At 39.1% G+C, this 24957-nt stretch overlaps 4 protein-coding genes across 4 annotated transcripts; 1 reads left to right on the forward strand and 3 right to left on the reverse strand.

The window, feature by feature from the left end:
* Window positions 1-1610: 1610 nt before the first annotated feature.
* Window positions 1611-2800, reverse strand: LOC117127754. Its single transcript, XM_033278405.1, has 2 exons — window positions 2378-2800; window positions 1611-2264 (listed from the first exon to the last, which is right to left on the reverse strand). Exons 1-2 carry the CDS (start codon window positions 2798-2800, stop codon window positions 1611-1613), a joined length of 1077 nt encoding a protein of 358 aa, XP_033134296.1.
* A 30-nt stretch (window positions 2801-2830) lies between these two features.
* LOC117127755 lies at window positions 2831-22933 on the reverse strand. The gene is made up of 2 exons (XM_033278406.1): window positions 13074-22933; window positions 2831-12787 (listed from the first exon to the last, which is right to left on the reverse strand). The coding sequence occupies exon 2, from the start codon at window positions 3974-3976 to the stop codon at window positions 2831-2833; it is 1146 nt and encodes a 381-aa protein (XP_033134297.1). The 5' UTR covers window positions 3977-12787; window positions 13074-22933.
* Window positions 9979-11642, reverse strand: LOC117127756. Its single transcript, XM_033278407.1, has 2 exons — window positions 10782-11642; window positions 9979-10671 (listed from the first exon to the last, which is right to left on the reverse strand). The coding sequence occupies exons 1-2, from the start codon at window positions 11640-11642 to the stop codon at window positions 9979-9981; spliced, it is 1554 nt and encodes a 517-aa protein (XP_033134298.1).
* LOC103872102 lies at window positions 19128-22929 on the forward strand. Its single transcript, XM_033278408.1, has 9 exons — window positions 19128-19374; window positions 19830-20316; window positions 20468-20566; window positions 20717-21292; window positions 21382-21464; window positions 21747-21850; window positions 21917-21977; window positions 22065-22462; window positions 22723-22929. The coding sequence occupies exons 1-9, from the start codon at window positions 19128-19130 to the stop codon at window positions 22927-22929; spliced, it is 2262 nt and encodes a 753-aa protein (XP_033134299.1).
* Window positions 22934-24957: the final 2024 nt, after the last annotated feature.

Raw genomic sequence — 24957 nt, forward strand, 5'->3', positions numbered from 1 at the left:
TTAATTTAATTGTAAACATTGATTATATTCTTTCTTTCAGGAATAGAGGGAGTATAATACATATTTACAAAGGCGTGTTAAATACGACTGAGTTACGTTTGAATTAGTGTTAACGGGGGCTGAGTTCATTTTTACTTAGGCTGAGTTCATCCCTACGACTCTGATATGCATAACGGCTGAGTTAGTGTTAACAGGGACTGAGTTTTTGATTAATAAGGCTGAGTTACGTTTGAATTAGTGTTAACGGGGGCTGAGTTCATTTTTACTTAGGCTGAGTTACGTTTGAATTAGTGCGAAGTTTTTATACTATAATTCATGTCCTTTGGAAAGCATCTATACAACTCTGATAAGGCTGAATTAGTGCGAAGTTTTTATACTAATGTGGTCGAATTTTTAAGAAAATAAACAAAATCTCATTCAAAAACCGAAATTATCAGGTCCAAACTCTTCAAACATGTCGACAAGAGCAAGCCAAACTCTAGTTATCATCCACTCAGGCTTATCGCCACCCTGCGCCCAACACCTTTTCAACCATCGCATTTGAGATCGAAACATCGTTCTGGCCACCAGATTGAAATGCGTCCATACTAAAAAATTATGTCTCGGATCCCAAGTGTTTCTCCGCTAAAAGAAGAAGATAACAGAATATTAGAAACCCAGCGTCCCTTTAAACATATAACTGCTGTTTAATGGAATATATATACATAATCGGTGCTTACAGCGAGTATAAGAAACCAGCGTTCCTTAAAATGAGCGGGGATGAAGCGGTATGTCGGCCACTCATGAACCCATCCTTCTCGAAGAATATTTGGGATCGCCTGCGAAAGATCATGTAAAAATCTAAACCACGTAACAGAGGTTTTGTCAACGTAGACCCCTGGACCAGGGTTTAGAACCGGGAGGTTTTCCCGATCTGCAGAACTTAGAATGGCATTCACACTGCTGGCGAACTTTAATGACCAGCCAGGAACAATCTCCATATCCATATGGTTTAGGTTTTTTATAAAGAGTGAATGATATTGGAAAGAGAATGAAAAGGGAAATTGGACATATATAGAGCCCAATGGAAATGCGAATAGTCGCCAAATTCAAAGAATAAAAATTCCTAGTTGCTATCTTATTTCCCCGCCAAACATCAACATTTATCAAACGTGGCGGCCGAGTTATATAGCCTATTACGGCTGATTTAATATTTGGGATTTAGGGTTTAGGGTTTAGTATTTAGAGTTTAGGTTTGTTTATTTAGGGATTTATGTTTAGGATTTGGAATAACCGTGTGATAAATATAACAAATAACATAAATTTAGTCTTAAAATGCGTTGTATATAGTTTAGGAGAGTTGTATTATGATCACACTCTATATCTACATGTAAGGTTTTAAGTAATTGTAAGACAACATATACCTCAAGATCATTTATTAGGGAATGTCATAACATTTTTAAGTATAAACATATCAATTATTTTAATTCAGGATATGGTTTGAGGTTTGGCTGAGCTATATCTAACGTAACGACTGACTTAATAAAATAAAACAACATTAAACAGCTTAAGGTAATTGGAAAGTCTGATTGAAAATAACAAACACAGATTCATTTGGAAAGCTAATTGTTCTACGCCCTGTTTCCTCCTTCATCGAGGATCTCTGCCGCCATCTTCAACCGTAAACCTTGAATATTTTTATCGTTTATCCCAGCAAAACTTACACCAAGCGCTAGACACTCCACAAACTTCAACGCATACACCCCACAATCGCCAATCTGGGTGTTTTGTGGAGTGTACCTTTTGCTCATCCTCCTGAATGCGAACTTCTTCCTACTCGGGGTTCGGAGATTGGCAGGAATGTTTTGATTCAAAATATCGGGAAGCATAAGCGTTATCGGTTTAAACTCTTCAAGCATTTTCGAAGCACTTTTGGCTGTTACCTCTCCAATGATTGAATCATAGCAATCAACCTTAACCTTCTTCAGATCCACGTGAAAAGCCACCCAGTGATTTCCGCCGGTTGGAAGACATCCGTACAAGTGATCCACGTGTTCATACCACTTCAAGTTTGTTTGAAAGTTACAGGGAAGCTTACCGTGTACAAGATTTTCATAACCATTCCCTGTGAACTTCATCATATTAGGTTTTATCTTGAACTGCTTGTAATCGTCAACCCACTTCTTCAAGAACCAAGGATCAATGAAGGCAATTCGCTTGGTCCAGAATGGGGTGGGATCTCGCATGGACCTCTTAATGAGGACGTTAATATACGCAGAGATATGCTACACAATAAATATTAACAAGTCAGCCGTAAACAAATATATAAGTCAGCCTTAATAGAAGATAGAAATCAGCTGAAATATAATGTAAAACTCTGTCGTAATTATAGACTTACATCATCAAACAACCATCCATATTGGCTATGCGGCCACGGTCTTTCAAGGATGAGTATGCTGTAGAAGTCACCCTCACGAGCGGCGGATCTTACAACTCTTTTCTTTGCTGGTGCTGGTGGTTTGGGTGGAATTCTCGAGATGTGTTGCATAAGTTTATCCAATACAATCGGATCAACAGGTGCTAGAGGGTCATATATTGCTGATGAAGGCTCAACATTATTCCTCATGCACGTCGTTCCATTGTCTCCAATGTACGGAAAAACTGGTCTTGAAGAACCTTCAGACAATGCAAACCCTTGTGGAGATAATTTAACCGTTTTCTCCCGATATTCCTTTACTATAGCAGATCTAATCAATTCCTGACTCGCCATAGGCGACTCCGGCAAGATTTCATTCTCCTCCGCAAGAACTTCGTCGGTCATTACAGCAAATTCACTGTCCTTACAGAATCTTCAACCTTGCATTTTTACATTGGCACGCGGTGTAGTTATATTATTTCTCTTCTCATTATCGGCTTTTTGATTCTTTAACTCAGCCAGTTCTTCATTCATTAACTCAGCCTGTTCTTGATTCTTTAACTCAGCCTGTTCTTCATTCATTAACTCAGCCTGTTTTGGTTTCTTTAACTCAGGCTGTTTTTGCTTCATTGAGGCAGCCGCTTTTCTCTTAGCGGCAGCTTTCTCCTTCTTCTTCAACACAGCCTCTGCTTGCACAGCTTTTTTCTTATCTTCTGCATCCTCATCCTTTATAGTACGGTTGCGCGTGGAGCGGCGACGTAAGTCTTCAGCCTTAGTTGCCTTTGCAGGAGAAACATATAGGAAATCAAGAACATTAGCACCCTCATCTTCAGCATGTGTTCCAAACTCCTTAGCCAAAGTTTTTTTCATCCCTCTCTGCTTATCAAGCTCGTTGGACAAATTGTTCCTAGGTCCCATATCCTTTCCAGGGGTTTCAGCTAAAAGTGGACTACAGACAGACTTCTGCTGGGTATTAGGCTGCAGTGATGACAATGGTTCAGGTTGTTGGTCGGCGGCGACGTTTGAAAGGTTTTCTTTGTTTTTGGGATTTTTTCCTATCCCCATAACTTTCAGACGCTCCTCCACTGCAACTTTCACCATGTCATCTATCGACTTCTGGTCAATCAATGGTTTTTTAAATCGCGCGTCCATCAGATCAAATTTTCTGGAAAGTTTATCCAGAGTACTCGCAATGGCCATCAGACTCGCGTTGTTCCCCGAATCTTTATTACCTTCCTCTTCGCTTGAACCCTTTCCCGTTGCAGCAGCTTCACCCTCATTGGTCTTAACTTTATTCTGCTTCTTATTGGGTGGCTCAGCTTTCTTCTTCTTCTCGTTACCCTTCCCCTCCGCATTTCCATGCACTTCCCAAAAACCTTTTACAAATCTACCTGCATGTATGTCTGTTATCAAGTTAACGAGTTGTGGGTCGTCAGGTTGACACGACCATTCAGGCAAAAACTCTTCGATTGACTCCTTCGAAACCATTCTCCTAACACGCACCTGTAACACCAGGACATAATATAACTCAGCCACCAAATAAACACAACACTCAGCCATTAAGTCTAATAAATCAGCCATTTAAGAAATCAAAACGCAGCGTTACACCTTACCTGGCTATGTTGTTTTATCTCGGCAGACAACAAGTTTTCGAAATTTGCACGAGTACGCTTTCCACCCCATCGTAAAAGTGGAACGTCTTCATTATTCACCACTCTCCCAAAACACTCGCCAAAGCAGACGATGGATTCATACGCCCAAATCAATAACGCATCCTTTAGGCCGCTTAATGTGTATGACCCCCTGTCTGGAGCCAACGTTTTAATAGAGTCAATGAGAACTTCGTATGCAGTCCGACCCCATGGATACGACTTCATGGCTTCATCGTCAAACACTCTTTTGGCACTTTCAAATGGCACCCGAGAATTTTGATGCAAACAATAAAGTACCATGTGTTGAAGAACTAATAGCCCTAGCCATTTACGCTCTTCAAATGTCCAACTCGGGCAGACCTCTATTGAGTTCTTCAGTTCATCCAACGTGGGTCCCCTCCCAAGCGACACCTTCAGCTTCGCCCAAAACGGTTTGTATTTATCAGGATCAGGTTCAAAACTTTCTGTTGGCAATGGACCAGTGTTTAACCCAGTTATCTCACCAAATTCTACCAAGCTAAACCTGATAGGCTCATCAACCACCAGACTCCATATCTCCTTCCTATGTACTCGCAGCTGTCTACATAGTAGATAGTGTACTGTTCTACCAGACCACACGCTTCGGCGTTCAACTAGCCTAGCAACTACTCCAATGGGAGAGTTCACCAGTGCTTTCCATACATCTTCTCCTAGTGTTTCTATAATATGAGGTAAATCTCGTGAACGGAAATTGTGATTAATGTCTTTATTTTCTAGGTTAGAAGACCCTACAGGATAAAGTCTTGGAGGGTAACCCCGTGATTTAACATCAGAAACATCCATCTGAACAAATAAACAAACAATAACTCAGTCACGACATATAACAATAACTCAATGAATATAACAATAACTCTGCCACAACATTAAAATAACTCAGACACAACATAACAATAACTCAGGGAAAACATAACAATAACTCAGGGAAACATAACAATAACTCTGCCACAACATAACAATAACTCAGCTACAACACAACAATAACCTAATCACAACTACACCCTAACTCACTCGAAACATAGCCCTAACTCACTCGAAACAAAACCCCAAATCAATATTTAACGTCGCGACATCCTACCGAAAAGACGTACTTGTAGATATGAATGCGGCGAAGACGATACAAACGATCGATAACGATAACGATAACGGAGATCTCACCGTTATTTTTAGGAAGAGGAAGTAAACACAATGTCGACGGCGATTTCGTATCCTTGCGGTTCCTTCTCCGTTTCCGACAATGTTTTTTTTCTAATTGTTAGGTCAATCAATGTTACTGGTTGATGAGACTATCTGAGCATAAAAGTAAATAAAACTAGCCAAAGGCTATCTATGTCATTTACCAGAAGTAACAAAACATTCTCGCTTTTATCAATTTGATTTAACGGCTGAGTTATATATTAATAAACGCATAGTTTTGTTTACATACGACTGAGTTAAAACAACTTAAAAGTTAATAAAAGCTGAGTTACATAACACGCGAAAGCTGACTTATGATGACAAAACATGACTAAACAGAGAAGTAGTAGTAGCAAAGTATCGCCATTCCAGCCACACAAACAACCACATTCCTCAAACACCGACTCTCACTCAAACATTCGCCTCCTTTTCTCTCAGATTCTGTCTTTACTCCATTCGCCAACCGAGCAACGTTAACTCGCAACTCCGAGATGTCTCTATTCATGCCATTTATCACTGCCTTAATATCTTCAACCTCTTCCACCAAGCACTCATCCGCCCATTTGAATAAATGACTCTGTTTTCACCAATGTAACCAGATCTAAGTATTACGTTTCCGAACATGGGAAATAAGAACCAGAACTAACCTTATGATATCCTTTTGCACAGCAATAGTACAATCTTCCTGGATTTGTTTCGCTTCCAGATGTAAAAATGTCAGATGGTGCACCACACCAACACTCTTTCGGCGTTCCTCTTTCCGTATTCCTACGTCGTCTGTAATAATTTCCTGAGGTGAAGGATGAGGAAGACATTGTTAAAATAGATTTCAAAGTCCTTGGAAACTAAAAATTGTTTTACTTTGTAAGAAGAGATACGACATCACAGATATAATACTATTAAATATATAAAATACAATATAATATCAGTGTCTCGATATTGTAAATGAAACATATATATAAAAACTCGTAATAATGAGTCTCGATATTATCATGGCAGCCAAATTTTCCCACGCGCATAATGATGGAACTTCCCATATACCGCCTCTTAAAATTAAATCGATGCTGGGTTATTTAAATACAATGATGATTGAGTTATTTATATTAGATATGTGGCCGAGATAACATTCACAAACAGAAATAATGCGTTTCAAAATATAATTACGGCTGAGTTATTGAAACAAGTTATGGCTGAATTATATAAAATGTGTGGCCGAGATTACATTCAAACTAGTTGCGGCTGAATCATTGAAACAAGTTATGGCTGAAATAATGAAGTTCAAAATACAGACACAAAAAGACTTTCAGGAACCAAAATTATCTGGACCAGACTCTTCAAACATGTGGCCGAGATTACATTCAAACTAGTTGCGGCTGAATCATTGAAACAAGTTATGGCTGAAATAATGAAGTTCAAAATACAGACACGAAAAGACTTTCAGGAACCAAAATTATCTGGACCAGACTCTTCAAACATGTGGCAGAGATTACATTCAAACTAGTTGCGGCTGAATCATTGAAACAAGTTATGGCTGAAATAATGAAGTTCAAAATACAGACACGAAAAGACTTTCAGGAACCAAAATTATCTGGACCAGACTCTTCAAACATGTGGCAGAGATCAAGCCAAACGCTGGTTAGCATCCAAGTTGGCTTCTCGCCTCCTTCCAACCAAGTCCACCTCAAATGGCGCATCTGACAACGAAATAGACTTCTGGCCACAAGATTAAAATTACGCCAAACTGTCAAATGATGCCTTCGATCCCATGTGTTTATCCGCTACGGCAAACAAAAAATACAAAGATTACAGACCGATGGTATATATTAATATATATGAACAAATGTCGGGCCTTACAGCGAGTTGAAGAAACCAGCGTTCTTTAAAATGATCGGAAATGTCGCAGTATGTCGGCCATGCATGAACCCATCCTTCTGCAAGAATCGTCGGGATGACCAGGGAGAGATCAGTCAAAAATTTAAACCATGTAGGGCTGGTTGTGTCAAGCAAGTCACACGGACCAGGGTATAGAACAGGGAGGTTTTCACGATTTGCAGAGCTTAGTATCGCAAAAACACTGTTCTCTAACCTCTCTGAATTTTCAGGAACAATCAGCATGGCTTTTGATGGAGATAGAGAGATATTGTTTAGTTTTTTTTCTAGAGAGATAAAGGCGTAAGAAAGGGTATTAGAGAGGGCACTATATATAGAGAAACATAGAACGTGAAACGGCGAGAATTGAAATTTTTCAAAATTCATTTATCTTATTTTCCGCCAAACGACAACATTTAACAAACGTGGCGGCCGAGTTATATAGCCTATTACGGCTGATTTAATATTTGGGATTTAGGGTTTAGGGTTTAGTATTTAGAGTTTAGGTTTGTTTATTTAGGGATTTTATGTTTAGGATTTGGAATAACGGTGTGATAAATATAACAAATAACATAAATTTAGTCTTAAAATGTGTTGTATATAGTTTAGGAGAGTTGTATTATGATCACACTCTATATCTACATGTAAGGTTTTAAGTAACTGCAAGACAACATATACCTCAAGATCATGATCGATTCTAAACTCGTTAATTCAATAAATAAGAGACGTTCGGTTGATTATATATTCACTTATTAGGGAATGTTATAACATTTTTAAGTATAAACATGTCAATTATTTTAATTCAGGGTATGGTTTGAGGTATGGCTGACTTTTATCTACCTTAACGGCTGCTTTATGAAGACGAATCGGCTGACTTATTAAATGTTTTCCTATCTTAGGGTATGGTTTGAGGTTTGGCTGAGCTATATCTACCTAAACGGCTGTTTTATGAAGACGAATCGGCTGACTTATTAAATATTTTCCTATTTTAGGGTATGGTTTGAGGTTTGGCTGAGCTATATCTAACGTAACGGCTGCGTAATTTAAACAAGGTGGCTGAGTTACGATAAACAAATCATAACTTTAAGTCAAGTACAAAATATCTAGCCATAAGTCATACAAAACTCATCTTCATTCATCGCCAAACGACCCTACCAAACTACTACAACTTCCTTCATTGAAGATATCTGCTGCCATCTTCATTCTCAGACCTTGAATATTTTCATCCGATATCCCATCAAAAGCTACACCAAGCGCTAGACACTCGACGAACTTCAATGAATACACTCCACAGTCGCCTCTCAGGTTGTTTTGTGGAACAATACGTTTTGTTCTTCGTCTGAATACAAACTCTTTCTTGGTATGGACTCGGATATCATCAGGAATAAGGGCATTCAGAATCGCAGGGAGCATACGAGTAAGCGGCCCAAAGAAATTTAGCATTCTCAGATCACTTTCGAGTGTTTGCTCTCCAACGATTGAATCATAGCAATCAACCTTCGTTTTATGCAGATCCGCGTGAAAAGCCACCCAATGATTGCCGCCAGTATTAATCACTCCGTACAAGTGATCTACATCTGTAAACCACCGCAACTTTTTCTGAATGTCTGTGGGGATCAAACCGTTTGCTAACCCCTTGTAACCACTTCCTTTGAATTTGACCGTTTCCGGATTGACTTCGAACTGCTTATAATCGTGAACCCATGATTCAAGGAACCAAGAGTCTATAAAGGCAACGCGCTTGGACCAGAATGGGCTGGGATCTTGTTTGGACCTTTGAATGAGGACTCTAATATACGAAGCAATATGCGACACAGATAATATATAACTCAGCTGTACCATACTTATAACTTAGCCGTAAAGTAAATATAACTCAGCTGCATACTTACATTTTGAACCAGCCATCCATATTCTTTGATGGGCCAAGGTCTTGGAGTGATGAGGATTCTGTAGAACTCAATATCCTCGTGAGCTTCTCCATGTGGAATTTCCCTGATAATTTAACACAACTCAGTCTCTGCAAAATGTTTTTATTAGCTAAAATCAACGAAATGGTGCAAAAGTCCTTACTCGTGTGGCTTTAGGTGTTGCAAAAGATTATCCCTTTTAACCGGATCAACAGGTCCTAGAGGATCATATATTGCAGGTGAAGGTTCAAAACCTTTTTCTCATGCACGTCGTTACATTGTCTCCGATGTGGGGAAATGGTACAGAAGGACCAAATTCCGCACTCATTTGAGACCCATCTGGAGATAATTGAACAGCTTTCAGCCGATACTCCTTTATTCTTCCACACCTTTTCCTTTCATCTTCCTCCACATCAGATTCCGGCCACAGTTCGTCTGAATACTTGGTGTTCTTAATTTGCTTAGTCGGAATGGGTATTCTTATTGTACCACTGCGAGTCCTTTTTGAAGCAGGAATATCCTTCTTTGAGTCTGCCTCTTCTTGCTTCTTCTTCTTCTTTAAATCAGCCTCTTCTTGCTTCTTTTTCTTCTTTAACTCAGCCTCTTCTTTCTTCTGCTTCTTCTTTAACTCAGCCTCTTCTTGCTTCTTTTTCCTCTTCAACTCAGCTTCTTCTTGCTTCTGCTTCTTCTTTAACTCAGCTTCATTCCTCTCCAAATCAGCCGCTAAGTTATTTCTTTTCCCTAAGCCCCTGCAACCGCGTCCGAATGGTGGTTCCTTACCAGGAGAATCAGAGACCAAATCAGCATTTGTTGCATCGGCATTACCAAACGCCGAATCCAAGTTCTTTTTCACCCCAGCAGCCTTATCCCTGACAACCTTTGAATTCAGCTTTGCTCCCATACCTTTCGCATCAGCTTTAGCAATATCATCTGCCAGATTCTTCTAAGATTGGCCTTTATCAGGGGTCTTTTGCGGTTGGCTGTCTTCGGACTGTTTATCAATAGGGGTCTTAGATGCAGGTTGACCACTATTGGAGTCCGGCTGTCGGTTGTCTTCTGAGACCATCACGTTTTGACCATCAGGTTGACCACTATTGGACTCCGGCTGTTGGTTGTCTTCTGAGACCATCACGTGTTGACCTTCAGGTTGACTACTATTGGACACCCCCAAAACTCTCAAACGCTCTTCAACTGTAGTTTTCACTGTATCTCCAATGGTATCCAAAAGGCCTTGGGAAAAATCTCCAAACTTGGTGTCGTATTCTGTTAATCTCGAGTCAAATTTTCGGTCCAACTTCTCGAGATGAGCAACTATGTTCAGCAGAACCGCTTCGCTACGACCCTTCTCTTTTGCACTCTCCTTCTCCTCTACAACAGCAGTTTCACCCTCATTGATTTTCACCTCCTTCTGTTTCTTACCTTTCTTCTGCTTCTTTGAGGGTGGCTCAGCCTCTGACGAAACTCCAGCCTTCGTTTTTTTGTTCTTCTCATTCGATTGCACATAAAAATCTCTAACAAACCTATCTGCATGTATATCTTTAATTAGGTTATCAAGTTGTGGGTCATCTGCTTCATCCTTCCACTGAGGAAACAGCTCTTCTAGACCCTCCTTCATCACCATTTTCCTCACACACACCTACAACACAAAAACATAAATCAGTCATTAAAATTAACAACTCAACCATAAAATAATCCAATAACTCAGACATTACATTACAGGATTCATATGTCTGATTTAAACCTTACCGTTCCATGATCATTCATCTCCTTAGCTATTGTAGTAGCAAGACTTTCACGAGTACGACTTTCACCCCATCGCAAAAGAGGAATTTCGTCTGGATTCACTTTTCTGCCATAAAGCTCTCCGAACACTGTGACAGATTCATACGCCCAAACCAATAACACGTCCTTGAAGCCGCTAAGGGTGTACGACCCTCCTTGTGGATGCAACAACTTGATAGAATCAACAAGAAATTCATAGGCAGTCCGACCCCAAGGATAAGTCATCAGGGCGTCATCATCGAATACTCTTTTTGCACTTTCAAAGGGTATTCTACAATTATGATGCAAGCCATAAAGTCCAATGGCTTGAAGAAACAACAGCCCATACCATTTCCGCTGATCAGCACTCCAGAATGGACACTCCGTTAAAGCTTCTATAAGCTCATCAAACTTGGGTCCCCACCCAAGCGGCACTTTCAACAATTCCCACAACGCTTTGTAATTCTCTGGATCAGGTTCAAAACTTTCTTCTGGCAGTGGATTTGTGTTTAAACCCGTGATCTCACCAAATTCTATTAAGCTAAACCTGAGAGGTTGATCAACAACGAGAGACCAAATCTCCTTCTTATAGACTCGCAGCTGTCTACAAAGTAGATAATGTACGGTCTTACCAGACCACACCAATTTGCTCTCAGCCAATTTAGCAATCAATCCAACAGGATACGTCTTCAGATTATCCCACACATCTATTCCAATTGCTTGTCTAAGTCGAGGGATCTCAGAAAAATGGCTATTCGTATTAATGCTTTTGTTTTCAAAAATAGAAGCCCCTTCAGGGTAAAGTCTTGGAGGGTAATCCCTTGCTAGATCTTCGGAAACATCCATCTGATCAAAAAAGACATATATAACATATCAATGATAAATCAGAAGAAAGACATAAAATAAACAAGCCACAAAACATAACTCAGCCATCATTACATAAATAAATTAGTCTCAAAGAATACTAAATCAGTCACAATTACCTTCTATAAATCAGACGTTAAGGATCCTAAATCTGCCGTAACGAATACTAACTCAAACTCAGACAAAACATATATCTAACTCACAGCATTAATTATACTCACTCAAATACTCGAAAAACTCAGAGCAAAACCTCGAAATATACCAGAGAATACGATTACGGAGATTTGAGGAGACAACCAATCTGAAGAAGAAGCTTACGGACACACGATTTCAGAGAAACGGAGACTAGAGAAGAAGATTATGGAGATTATTTCAGAGAAGCCGCTCTGCCGAGAAGAGTTGTAGTGAACACGATTTCGAAAACAGTTAGGGTTTAGTGTGAGAACAGTCTCGGAGAAGTTAATGATCGTCGTTTGATTTTCCTTCGTGTTAAGTGACGTGGTATCATTACTTCTGATGTGGATTTTAAATTTAAAATTAATCACAACTAAAAAAAATAATAAAGGGCTTAAACAGTAATTTACTAGGGTTCTAAAAACACTCTAATTATTTTCAAAAGATTTGTATTAGTCTAGTCATTACCTCACTTTTTTGTATTAGTCTAGTCATTTTCTCTTTTAGATATACAAATAAGGGTGAAAGCATCATTTTATATCCGTCTGGGTACACATGTATAATGTCGTGGACTTGTTTCGCACATGGGTCGCTTAGCTTTCCAAAGTCTAGCATATCACTAGATCAAATTAATATTGTATATAACTCAGGTATCGTTTGATAATATTTATGATTTGTTTAGATGGAAGTTATTTGATTTTTATGTGTCTAATTTTAATTTTAGTAAACATTTTAAATATATTGTTTACAATTTGAAATTATATACAATATGAGTCTATGAAACATTATTCTTATGTCTAGGTCAGCATTATTAGTATAAAATGATTTACATGTAACTTACTTTATCATCAATTTTAAATAAATACAATATATTCTTATACTAAATTCATCTTTTGAAATATTAAAATAGACAAACACCCTCAAAACATGAAAATAAATATTTCTAATTTATACTTTATATACAGAATATTTTAATTTATTTAATTACACTCTAAATTTGGAGAGTACATATATTGTTCTTTCTTTTATTAAGATTCCATAAAAGTTATCAATTGTAATTGAATTAACAATATTTGACATATTTATGTTTAGAATTCCATATTTATTCTACATGTACTTAATATTAATAATTTCTTATTATTGTAAAAGTTTGAAAATACATAATTTTGCTACATATAATCAATTTTATTATTATTAAAAAGAGCAAATTAGCTCAATATGCTCAAAAGAGTGGGATACCATTGAATTGGGGGAAATTGGTAGTGATGGGGGGAAAACAATTGAAGGGAAATAGGGTATGGAGTGCAAATAAGGGGGAAGTTGTGTGTAGGGAGTACAAATACTCTAATAACTGAATAATTTAAGGCCAAGACTAATATTGGGCTGTACATTAGAGTAGTTTTAAATATAATTGTTGTACAATTAAAATGGCTTATCTATTATATCCGCCAGATCCTCCATTGCCTCCACCGTTGCCATTGCCTCAAGCCAGTCTTGGGCGTGAGGACCTCGCTCCTCCCCGTCTCCTCATGTCTTTGTCGCTTCTCCTCTTCACTGTAGCATCCTTCCCATCCGAAACTTGTAGCTCCTTCACCGCTAACATAATCTGTCCTTTGCTTCTCCTCGACGAAATCCAGTATCCCAGGACTTCAGTATATGTTTGGCTCTCTCTCGCGTCTGCTTGTCCACATCCTCCTCTACATACCTCTCCTCCTCCACCGGATAAAGCCAATCTTGGACCGGTTCCGTCATGCTTCATCAAATCTTTGTCAGACCGGAGTCGATATCCGACGTCCTACCTCAGCACCGCCTTACACTCTACAAGCGAGCACAGCGGATCCACCACCGTCGGCACTACTTCCCGTCCACACATCATTTCCAAGAAAAACTGTTCCCACAAGTTGGCATTAAAATGAGGGAGGGTATAGATCAATCCAACTCGCAGCCACAAAACGTTTGGTCAAATATGGCTACAGACGATCATAATAATCGACCAGATCGTAACGGCGATATCAACGACGTCAACGTTTAAACTACGGCAGCAGCAAATATTTCTGAGGTTAACGCTAACGCCAACACCGCGGTGTTCGAGAAAATTAAGAAGATGTTCTCTACTTTTGAATAGAAGTCAGACGAACGAGACAATCTAACTAGTTCTCTAGCCAAACAGTTTAAAAAACTTAACAGCGATAACTCGGGCAGTTTTCCAACACGGATCAAAAGTTATAAAAGAAAACTTCTCGTAGCGACAAGTATGTCCATCATGAGGGGGAGAACGTCCTAGGAGTGCATAACTATGCCATCAACTCTGCAATGGAACATGGAAGAATGTCTGGAAACACGTGGACCTGCCACCCGAAAAATCTCAAGGGAACCGGTCGGGCAAGAACTGGAAATCCAGAAGTAGACCTGATGACAAAGGAAATGACAACAATTGTCGAAGAGTGAAAATGATCATCGGAGGATCGCAATATTGGCATGACACTGTATCACCGATAAAGGCCGACGCAAGCACAAATTGGTCGCCGCCGATCGACGTCCCGAATGACACGATCACAGTTAAGGAAAACGAAACCATCGGAATCGACAAACCTCAGTGTGATCAACTCGTCATTGAGCTCATGATCAAAGACTCGAAGTTTTCAGGATCCTCGTAGACACGTGAAGCAGTGTCGATGTCATCTTCCACGGAACCCTCCAAAGCACGAACGTCAACTTAGGCGAAGTCATACCAATGCTGAAACCGCTAATTAATTTTTCAGGCACAACGTCGTTGACTCTCGGGTCGATTAAGATTCCAGTCATAGCCGAAAGAGTCACAAATATCGTTGACTTTGCAGTAGTAGATCATCCGACCATCTATAACGTGATCATAGGAAAACCATAGATAAATTCCATTAAGGCAATCCCATCGACTTATCACCTTTGTATTAAGTTCCCAACTCCTAACAGAACCGCAACAATGTTGGGATGCCAAAAACAGTCGCGACTCTGCTTCTTGGCTGAACAAAAGCTTTGACAAGTCATGACTACTTCAATAGTAAAACCCAAGCAAACGAAGACAACCAATCACTCGACCGAAAACGCTTCGAAAAACGACGACCCATAATCGTTTACTCATGCAACTGCTGTGAAAGAAGAAAACAAGTAGACTTCCTGATGTGCCTCAGTCCATGGATCAGTACATGGAACCGGACAAGACTAATGGTCTGACCATTCAGAACGACTTAGCTGAGGTTCGTCTATCCACAGTGCCGATCAGGACGTCCGAGCCATGTACCGTCTCGACCCGCTTACATTCAGAATGGAGCTTCGGCCAGATCCACGACCAGATGTCTGAACTAACCGTACCAGAGCTTGTCCTTCCCAACCATCCCGACAAGTTAAAGCCAACAGCCGAGCCAGACTTGACTTGGTTCATGAGGTTTCCCAAAATGGTCACGACTTCTCTCTCTTGGGCCGTTTGGTGTGTACCAAGTGTCCTGAAGACCGAACTGATGGACTGTCTCTCATGTCCGACGCACTGATGGATTTCTATCACTCAGATTTCTCTAACGCACAAATCATCAAGCTATCTGAAGACTTAGGCCGCATCAGTGCACTGCTCGATCACCCGGCAGACTGTCCAGACTGTCCCATGTTCGTCCAGCCCCTTACCGCGACGGAACCATCTTGGCCGGATTAATCTAGACATCAGCCGAAGGGTCACCTTGACCAGATCTGAGCTGAAGAGTTTATTTGACTGATTTTCAACATTCTCAATCAACTTTGTTATTTTCTAAGTGTTTTTAATTATGTCATGCCTTGACCACAAGTAGTATAAATATGTAAACTCTTTCTCATAATCGATCAATCGATTTTCTTTTAAAGTTCATGAGTTTATCTCTTTGTTCTTCGCTTAGAACAGTCTTGTTTCTTGTCGAGTGATTCTCCAAGTAAACAAATCTTTCCTTTTTGGTCTTGATGTAACATTCCATACCACAATCGAAGCCGCACTACAAAAAAAGTCTTCATTGATAGCACATGACTATATCACATTTTACTGAACTGCTATCATAGATGAGTCTAAAATTTGCTTATTATATAATAGGGTAAATTAAACGCCATGGCAGTGTTTCACTAAGCAGGAGCCTAAACACTACAAAAAAATTCACATTGATAGCACATTGTTATAGCAAATTTTACTGAACTGCTATCGTAGGTGCGTTTGAAATTTCCATAATATATTATAGCATTCGATAAACGCTATGATAGAGTGAAACCTAAAATAACACTTAATTAATGCTATTTTCAAGATTAAGTGAGCGGGAATATAAATCACTCATTCCACCAATACTTAGCAGAAAATTATACTTAAGCGCCAAAAAAGTTATTTAAGCGGCTTCCATAATACTTTCAAAGACATATAATTGCATTTTTCTAACGCTAAGAAAAGCTATTTTCTAACATTATATTTCAAACACTATAACTCTAAACTTAAATTACATACCAAATCGTAAGCTCTTTTTTAGATATTTAAACACAATTTGTAATTTCCAAAATTCTTTAATTTTATAATTAATCTTTACATGTATATTTAATAATTCATTTTAACATTTATAACCCCTAAATTAAAATTTTAAATTCCAAACCCTATATCTAAAGTCCAAACTTATTCCACAAACCACAAATATACTCTAAACCCTATGTACTGTACCAAAAATTGAAATCTACACTTTCAACTTAAACACCAAATCTTAACATATAAATTACAAACACTACAAACTCCTAAACATTTTTTTTTTAAGTTCTAAAATTCAAACATAAACTTTAAATTTCTAATCTTCTTATACTATAACCTCAAATCTTAAAACTAAAATCAAAATTTCATCTTTTAAATCTTATTCTATAACTTTCAAAACACAGACCTTAAATCTTCATTCTATAATTAAACTCTATTTTGAAACATAAAAAACCATACTTCTCAAACATTGTCTTGATCATATACCCTACATAAAACAAACTCACCATACCTTCTATATACTATTAAAGCTTTAATAAACTAAACATAATAAATAATACACTCTTGTCGAAGACATAAAAGAAAAAAAATTCTCCTAATTTTCTATTGGTTAAGATAGTGATGTGAGGATCGCCATTTTTAACCATTAATTAATTATAATCAACTGTTCAGATTCAATTTTTGTGTGTATCTCTCTCTCTCCCCAAGATTTCCTCTGTAGATTCCTTTTTCTTCTTTTCTTCCAATCTTCTTCTCTCCAGAACTTTGTCTCTTCGACAATCAATTTTTCATGTATCAAATCTTTAACAACTTGTGGAAGCACCGTGGCCTAGTGGTCAAGGTTTAAAGGCTGCTACACCCAGGTTTAGAGTTCAAACCTCAGACAACACAATTTCTACAGGAAGAGGTCTGAGTTTCAATTTCCGGAGAAAGGGAATTAAAATTATAGAAAATGCTTAAACAAAATCTTCAGCATGGCGCAAGGAGTACCGTCAGGAATGGATCTCATAGGGCTACTCAGGGTGATGCAGTCAGGCGTGAATCCTCATAAGGCAGGTATAATTGCCGGCTGTAATATCGTCTATGTAATGGTTCTTATAATTTGTAATAGCATAATTAACCAGACAAAAAAAAAATCTTTAACAACTCTAACATCCTTCTTCTCCATTGCTTCCCTCTCAATCATCTCTCAACAACGACGACGCCAACGAGGAGCTCTGGTGTGACCAGCCCCTGAGTCATTCGCAAACCGAATTAGAAAAGCTCTGGTATGGAAAGATTTACGGTTTGAGCTTGACGGCGGAGGAGGCAGAGATGGACATGGATTCTCCACCTCTACAAAGGAAGGAGGGGAAGAAGACGCGACGACGGCGAGATGGCGGAAGAAGATGGAGGAGAGGAAGATCTTTTGGAGACGACAACAGCGAGCAGGTCCGAGCTCTGTTGTGGAGAGGACAGTGACGACGGCGAGCAGGTCTGAGCCGAGGAAGAAGACGCGGCGGTATGTGGAGGCGTAAGAAGAAGAAGCGGCAGTTTGATTAGGGTTAAAAAATTTTTTAGGTTTTGTTTTAATATGGTTTAGATTTGGTTTGGTGTAGAGTTAGGAAATTTTAGTGGTTTAAATTTATTTTTTAATATCTGGTTTAGTTTAGTAAACTAGAATTTATTTGTAAACCAATTTAAATTTATAAATAAAATTTATTTTATTTTTAATTATAAAGTAATTTTCAGTTTAATTTTTAATTATTTATTTTTAATTATAATTATTTGTGGTTAATTGTACAAAAGACCTATTATAGCAGGAATATACGAATCACAATCAATTTGTAACAAAAAAAATAGTGCTATAATTAAAATTAATAACAACATTCAAATATTGCTATCGTATCTGCACATTTCACAGCATTATAAAAATACTATTGTAGAGGGGGTACCTATGATGGCTGCCTACTATAGCATTTTTCGTGAGCTAAGAATGTACATATTTCTTGTAGTGAAAATTAGCTTTACCGCGGCACACTTAGTTAAAAAAAAGACTAATCTGATTATTTTCCCTCTCCACTCACGAAAGACCTTTCTTCTTCTCATTTTCCCATCTTTCCCTAGTAACCCTAAAAAAATCGACCACAATCTCCATCTCTAAAACCCTAGTCCGCTAATCCAGAACCATAATTAAGCTTGACACATCCATTGTTGTCGATTGCGAAAGTATCGAAGGTCGAAATTGCGACATCTCTCTCGATTGTTATCTCAAATCGTAGAGATGTTTTGTTGTGTTGCTTTGATTTCCTCTTTGTTTTCTTTCCTGTTTGATTTGCGTTCCTGCTCCACGTTCTTTGCTTAGATTCCCTTTATTCTATTATTAACAACATTAAATGTGATTCATGATTTTATCGATTTCGATTTACAGTAATGCAATAATGGTTTCAATTTAGGTTTGATTGATTATATTATTTGTTACTTTGAATGGTTCTCTATGTTACTAAAAGTTTCAATTTAGGTTTTAGAACATAGAATGGTGGACAAAGACTAGGTTCATCTGAGCAGGTAATGAATTTTATCATACATGTTATGTTTTAGTATGTGTTTAGTCACCGAACTTGTGAATTTTTGTTTTCGTTTCATGTCACCGAAGAGTCGATCCTGCTTATGAGAGAGGAGCTACTAAGTTTGTACGCGAAGTGGCTGCAGCTTCGGGGGGAAATGATATGATTGTCTGTCCTTGCATTGACTGTCGTAACATAGATCGTCATTGCGGAAGTGTGGTAGTTGCTCATTTTGTTACTAGGGGAATGGAGGAGGCTTATAAGAAGCGCACTGATTGGTATCTGCATGGAGAGTTGAGCTCAGTGGTTGCAGATGAAAGCATGGCAAGTCAATGGAATGATGAGATCATTGGGTTATACAGAGCGGCTGAGTGTTCTGATGAAGCTTTAGCTCGTACGGGGGATGTCTTTGAGATAGAAGAGGGAGAGGACAAGAAAGAAGATGATTTTTTGGCGAAGCTAGCTGAAGCTGAAACACCTTTGTATCCTACATGTGCAAACCACAGCAAGTTATCTGCAATAGTGTCATTATTTAGATTGAAGACTCAGAATGGATAGTCTTACAAGAGCTTCAATGAACTGCTAGAGACGTTGCCGGAAATTTTACCTGAGGAGAATGTGCTGCACACTTCACTGTACAAGGTTAAGAAATTTTTGAAATCATTTGATATGGGTTACGAGAAGATCCATGCTTGTGTGAATGACTGCTGCTTATACAAAAAGAAGTTGAAGAAATTGAGTACTGTCCAAAATGCATGGCATCGAGATGGAAGACTAATGTCCATACTGGTGAGAACAAGAAAGGAATCCCACAGAAAGTATTACGCTACTTTCCAATAATCCCAAGGTTGAAGAGAATGTTCCGGTCTGAGGAAATGGCTAAGGATTTAAGGTGGCACTTCAGCAACAAAACCACTGATTGGAAATTTTGACACCTTGTTGATTCAGTCACATGGGATCAGATGAATGCGAAATACCCTATCTTTGCCGCTGAAGAAAGGAACATGAGGCTTGGACTTTCAATAGACAAATTTAATCCATTCAATACGAAGAATTCTATGTACAGTTGCTGGCCGGTATTGTTAGTCAACTACAACTTACCACCTGATTTATGTATGAAGGAGAACATAATGCTTTCGTTGTTGATTCCTGGTCCACAACAGCCCGGTAACATTATAGATGTCTACTTAGAGCCTCTCATTGAAGATCTAAACCATCTATGGAGCAGTGGAGAGTTAGTGTACGACGCTTTTACTCGATCAACTTTCACACTGAAGGCAATGCTGCTTTGGATGATCAGTGATTTCCCAGCTTATGGGAATCTTGCAGGCTGCAAAGTGAAGAGAAAAATGGGGTGTCCTTTATGTGGGAAGAACACAGACAGTATGTGGCTTAAGTACAACAGAAAACATGTGTATATGTGCCACAGAAAAAGGTCTGCCACCAGCTCATAGTTTTCGGGGAAAGAAGAAGTGGTTCGATGCAAAAGCTGAGCAAATGAGAAGGGGAAGAATTTTAACCGGCCTTGAAATTTCTCAAAACCTCAGAAATTTCAAGAATGACTTTGGCAATGTTAAACATTCTAGGAGTAAGAGAAAAAAGATGGTCTGTACCGATTTAGATGAAGAGCAAGCGGAAGATGAAGATGAGGAGGAAGAGGAAGAAGTGGAAATAGATGAGGATGAGTTATCTCGATGGAAGAAAATATCTATCTTTTTCAAGCTACCTTATTGGGCGGTAAGATATCTCTTTCATGCTACCTAATATAGTTTTCCATTTTGAATATGTTATGTCTAAATTTGATTTTATGTATTGTTTATGTTATGATTATATAGATGTTATGCATGTAGAGAGAAATGTGGCTGTGGGAAATCCAAGGATGGTCTTCCGGCTCGTAAAGATATTGAGGATCTTGGTATAAGGCAGGACTTTCACCCTCGCATCTATGGAAAACGAACATATCTTCTTCCAGCACCGTGGTTTTTGTCTAAGACAGAGAAGAAGATATTTTGCAGGAGACTTTTTGACTTCAAAGGGCCAGATGGATATTGTTCCAACATATCTAGAGGTGTTTTGTTAGATGACTATAAAGTCACAAGGCTGAAATCACATGACTATCATGTGTTAATGCAGCAACTTCTTCCAATTGCACTTAAAGGGTTGTTACCTAAAGGACCAAGACTAGCAATTTCAAGGTTATGCGCGTTCTTCAATCTGTTGTGCCAGAGAGTTATTGATAGAGAGCAGTTTCTGGTTATGGAAGCGGAGATTGTAGAGACGCTTTGCTTGTTTGAAAGATATTTCCCAGCTCCAAGTTTCTTTGATATCAGGGTCCATTTGACTGTGCATCTAGGAAGGGAGGCCCGACTTGGTGGACCTGTCCATTTTAGATGGATGTACCCATTTGAGAGGTAATGTCTTCATGACTGCTGTAGATATTTTCCTCCAAGTTTCTTTGATACCCATTTTATTTTGCTAATCGACATAGTCACATTTTCAGGTACATGAAAGTCCTCAAAGACTTTGTTAGAAATCCTGCTAGACCAGAAGGGTGCATTGCTGAGTCTTATCTTGCCGAGGAATGTATGAATTTTTTTCAGTGAATTTCTCAAGAAGTCAACAAATGTACAAGGCAAAGTAGAGAGAAACATGGACTATGAGAACAACTCTATTATAGAGGGTCGTCCAATATCACCTGGCACATCAGTTACACTCACTGAAATGGAGAAGAAAATAGCACATCTTGCTATCATCCAAAATTTTGCTCTCGTCGAACCTTTTGTAGAGTAAGAATCCTATTCTTTATATTTATATTTTCTGTCCTCCTTTTGATATTTATTTCTAATATGTACATTCTCTGTCCAGTGAGCATCTCCAGTATTTACAAGACTCAGATGACAGATGTAGGAGATGCATCAGTCTTATGGAGTATGCATACTAAGAATTTTGCTTCATGGCTAAAACAACAGGTACATGATTTGTTATCTTGTTTTGGTAATATGATATAGGTGTTTTACTAGTCTTAACTTTTGTAGGTGCCTATTGATTCTAAAGAACATGACGAAACACTCAAGTGGCTAGCTTATGGTCCTTATGGTCCACATTCTTCAGGAAAGATATACGGGCTATATAGTTAACGGTCAGATGTTTCACACCCCATCAGTTGATATGAGGCTACAGCAGTTTGTAGTTCTAGTGCGAAAGATACAGCACAGGTGGTTGATTGGGTTTCCTACTACGGCAGAGAAACTGACATCATTCTGATAGACTATAATGTCTTCTATGTTCCTCTGTTCCGGTGTCATTGGGCTGTAAAGGGTAATGGAGTGAAGATTGAAGATGGTTTTACACTTGTTAACATGAATCATAGTCAAGCCTCTTTCACAAGTTACCCATATATAATGGCTTCTCAAGCGAAGCAAGTCTCTTACTCAAGGGAAAATGAGTCTTCTAATTGGTATATTGTCATGAGAGGTCCTTCAAGAAGATATAGTAAAGAAGATATTCAAGAGGGAAATGCTGAATTTGGGCCATTGCCTACAAATATTGACATGGAAGTTGACAATTATGAAGCCGATAATGTCAGAACAGATTGTGAAGGCATATATGTCTGAAGCGTATCCTTATTTTATGTGCTTTTTATGTGCTTGTTATGTGTTTGTTTTGTGCTTGTTATGTTCTTGGTTCTTGTTTTGTATAGAGTTAAACTTTTTCCTACTCATAATTTGATGCATGTAAATTGAGATGAAACGTGGAAGAAAGAGGGGAGGCAAGAAGTCAATAAAGAAAGTAGTACAAGAAGATACAGAAGTTGAGTTTGTCTGTACTTTACATGGTGAAGGGGCAGACCAACATGAAGTTGTTCAAGAGCAGGAAGGACCTGAACTTGATCCAGAACAACAAAACCCTGAACAGAGAAACGATGAACAACAACAAACAGAAGAGCAGCACAACACAAACGAGCCTGAAGGTGAAGTCGAACTTTCTACTAATGAAGAGCCTGAAGTTGGAACCAACCGTAAGAGAAAGCGTGGACCAACAAGAATGAAAGACCAAGCAGGCCAGGTTTGAAATTGATGAAGACTACCATAGGGATGCAGTTCTTAAGCAGATGGGAGCGTTGTGGAGATCATCGACGTCACGTCTTGTCACCCAAATCAATGAAGCCGATAATAACCAATAAAGGATGAAGCTCAGACCGAAGAATGTTCCCCCGGTTAAGTGGAACAAACTTTTGAAGTTGAAAACAAGCCAAAAATTAAAGGTATTAATTTTGAGTTGAGTAAGATATTGGTTGAAAGTAGATAACATATACAAGGAAAGAAGACGCAAACATATACCTCACACTTGTAGTCGGAAGGGAATGGTTAGACTAGCAAACGACATGGTAAGTATTCTTTCTTCTCGTTGTTTCCTTTTAAATTGGTACGTTGGTATATTGACATGCAATGTTTCCGTAGAAAAACAGTTGATGACCCATCTCAAGTGACAAGACATAAAATCTGGGTCAAGTCTCATACCCGAAAAGATGGAACTCCTATAAACACAAATGCGGCTGAAAAGATTGTAAGTGAAAAACATAAATTCTCGTTTGCTATATCAAATGCTTTTCATGTTAATCGTTTGTTGTCAGATGTACAGCAAAAGGCAGCTGAGCTTGGTAGTGGTGCCAATCCATTGTATGCTAAAAATGAAGATGAAGATACACTCGTCAAACTGTTAGGACCTACTAATCCTGGTCGTATGAGAGTAATGGGAAGAAATATGAGCAAGACCAAGTTAGCTTGCTTCCAAGTTAAGCACAAGACTATTTTTGAAATGAAATAGAAGCAATATGAACTCCAGGAAACGGTTAATCAGTTAAAGGCTGAACTTGCAGCAGTGAAGAATCAGGTCATATAATATTTATGTTTATACATTGAGATAGTAGGTGATAACAAAATAATAAGAATTGTTTTGGTTTAACTTACAGAGAGAAGAATATGAAGTTTGTGAAAACTCGGCTCCAAGGAGTGTGAACAAAAAAACAAAAAGGAGGTGTCTTATAATAGATTGGGCTGATGAATATGGCAACGTTGGTGAGGGCCGTATTCTCTCTTCAGACCCAAACGATATAGTCAATGACTGTCGTTTAGGACCTACAGATGTTAAAGTATTGGTTTACGCTGCTATAGTCAATGACTGTCGTTTAGGACCTACAGATGTTAAAGTATTGGTTTACGCTGCTACTGAACCAGAAGCTTTCCTCTGAAGACCTGCGAAGAACATGTGCACGATTCAGGAAGCTGTTGGCCATATCATTGCATGGCCTAAGAGTAAATGTGTTGAACTAGGTCAGGGCCTCCAACCAGAAGACATTGCTGTTGGGGTCAAAATCAGTCACAACGGAATCAATGCCTGAAAGTCCGTAAAAATCAGCATGAACGTTTTTAAGAAAAAGTAATCTTCGTAAAGAAATCTTTACAAAGAGTCTTGCGGGAAAATCTTGTTCAAATCTCAATCGAACCACTAAATACCGATTGTCCGAAGGAAACAGACATGTATCCAATTCGGCCGCGGACAAGCTCGAGTACGGCAATCGGACCACGGAAAGCCAAGCTCGATCGATACGCGGCGACCAAGCATGCACACAGCTCGGTCGCTACGTAGCGACCGAGCGTCCGTCCCCCTCGGTCGCTACGTAGCGACCGAGCGTCCATCCCTACGTAGCGACCGCTCTAGCCAAGCTCGGTCACTACGTAGCGACCGAGCGTCCATTTCGCTCGGTCGCTACGTAGCGACCGAGCGTCCATCCGCTTGGTCGCTACGTAGCGACCGAGCGTCCATCCTGCTCGGTCGCTACGTAGCGACCGAGCATCCATCCCGCTCGATCGCTACGTAGCGACCGAGCTCGAGCCAAGCTCGGTCGCTACATAGCGACCGAGCGTCCATCCCGCTCGGTCGCTATGTAGCGACCGAGCTCAGCCAAGCTCGGTTGCTACGTAGCGACCGAGCGTGCGTTTTGTCCGGTCGTTACGTAGCGACTGAACTCTTCCGAAACGTCGATACGACAACAATTCATGCATTCTCGTCTATC

Source organism: Brassica rapa, chromosome A09, assembly GCF_000309985.2.
Source record: "Brassica rapa cultivar Chiifu-401-42 chromosome A09, CAAS_Brap_v3.01, whole genome shotgun sequence".
NCBI classification, from domain to species: Eukaryota; Viridiplantae; Streptophyta; class Magnoliopsida; order Brassicales; family Brassicaceae; genus Brassica; species Brassica rapa.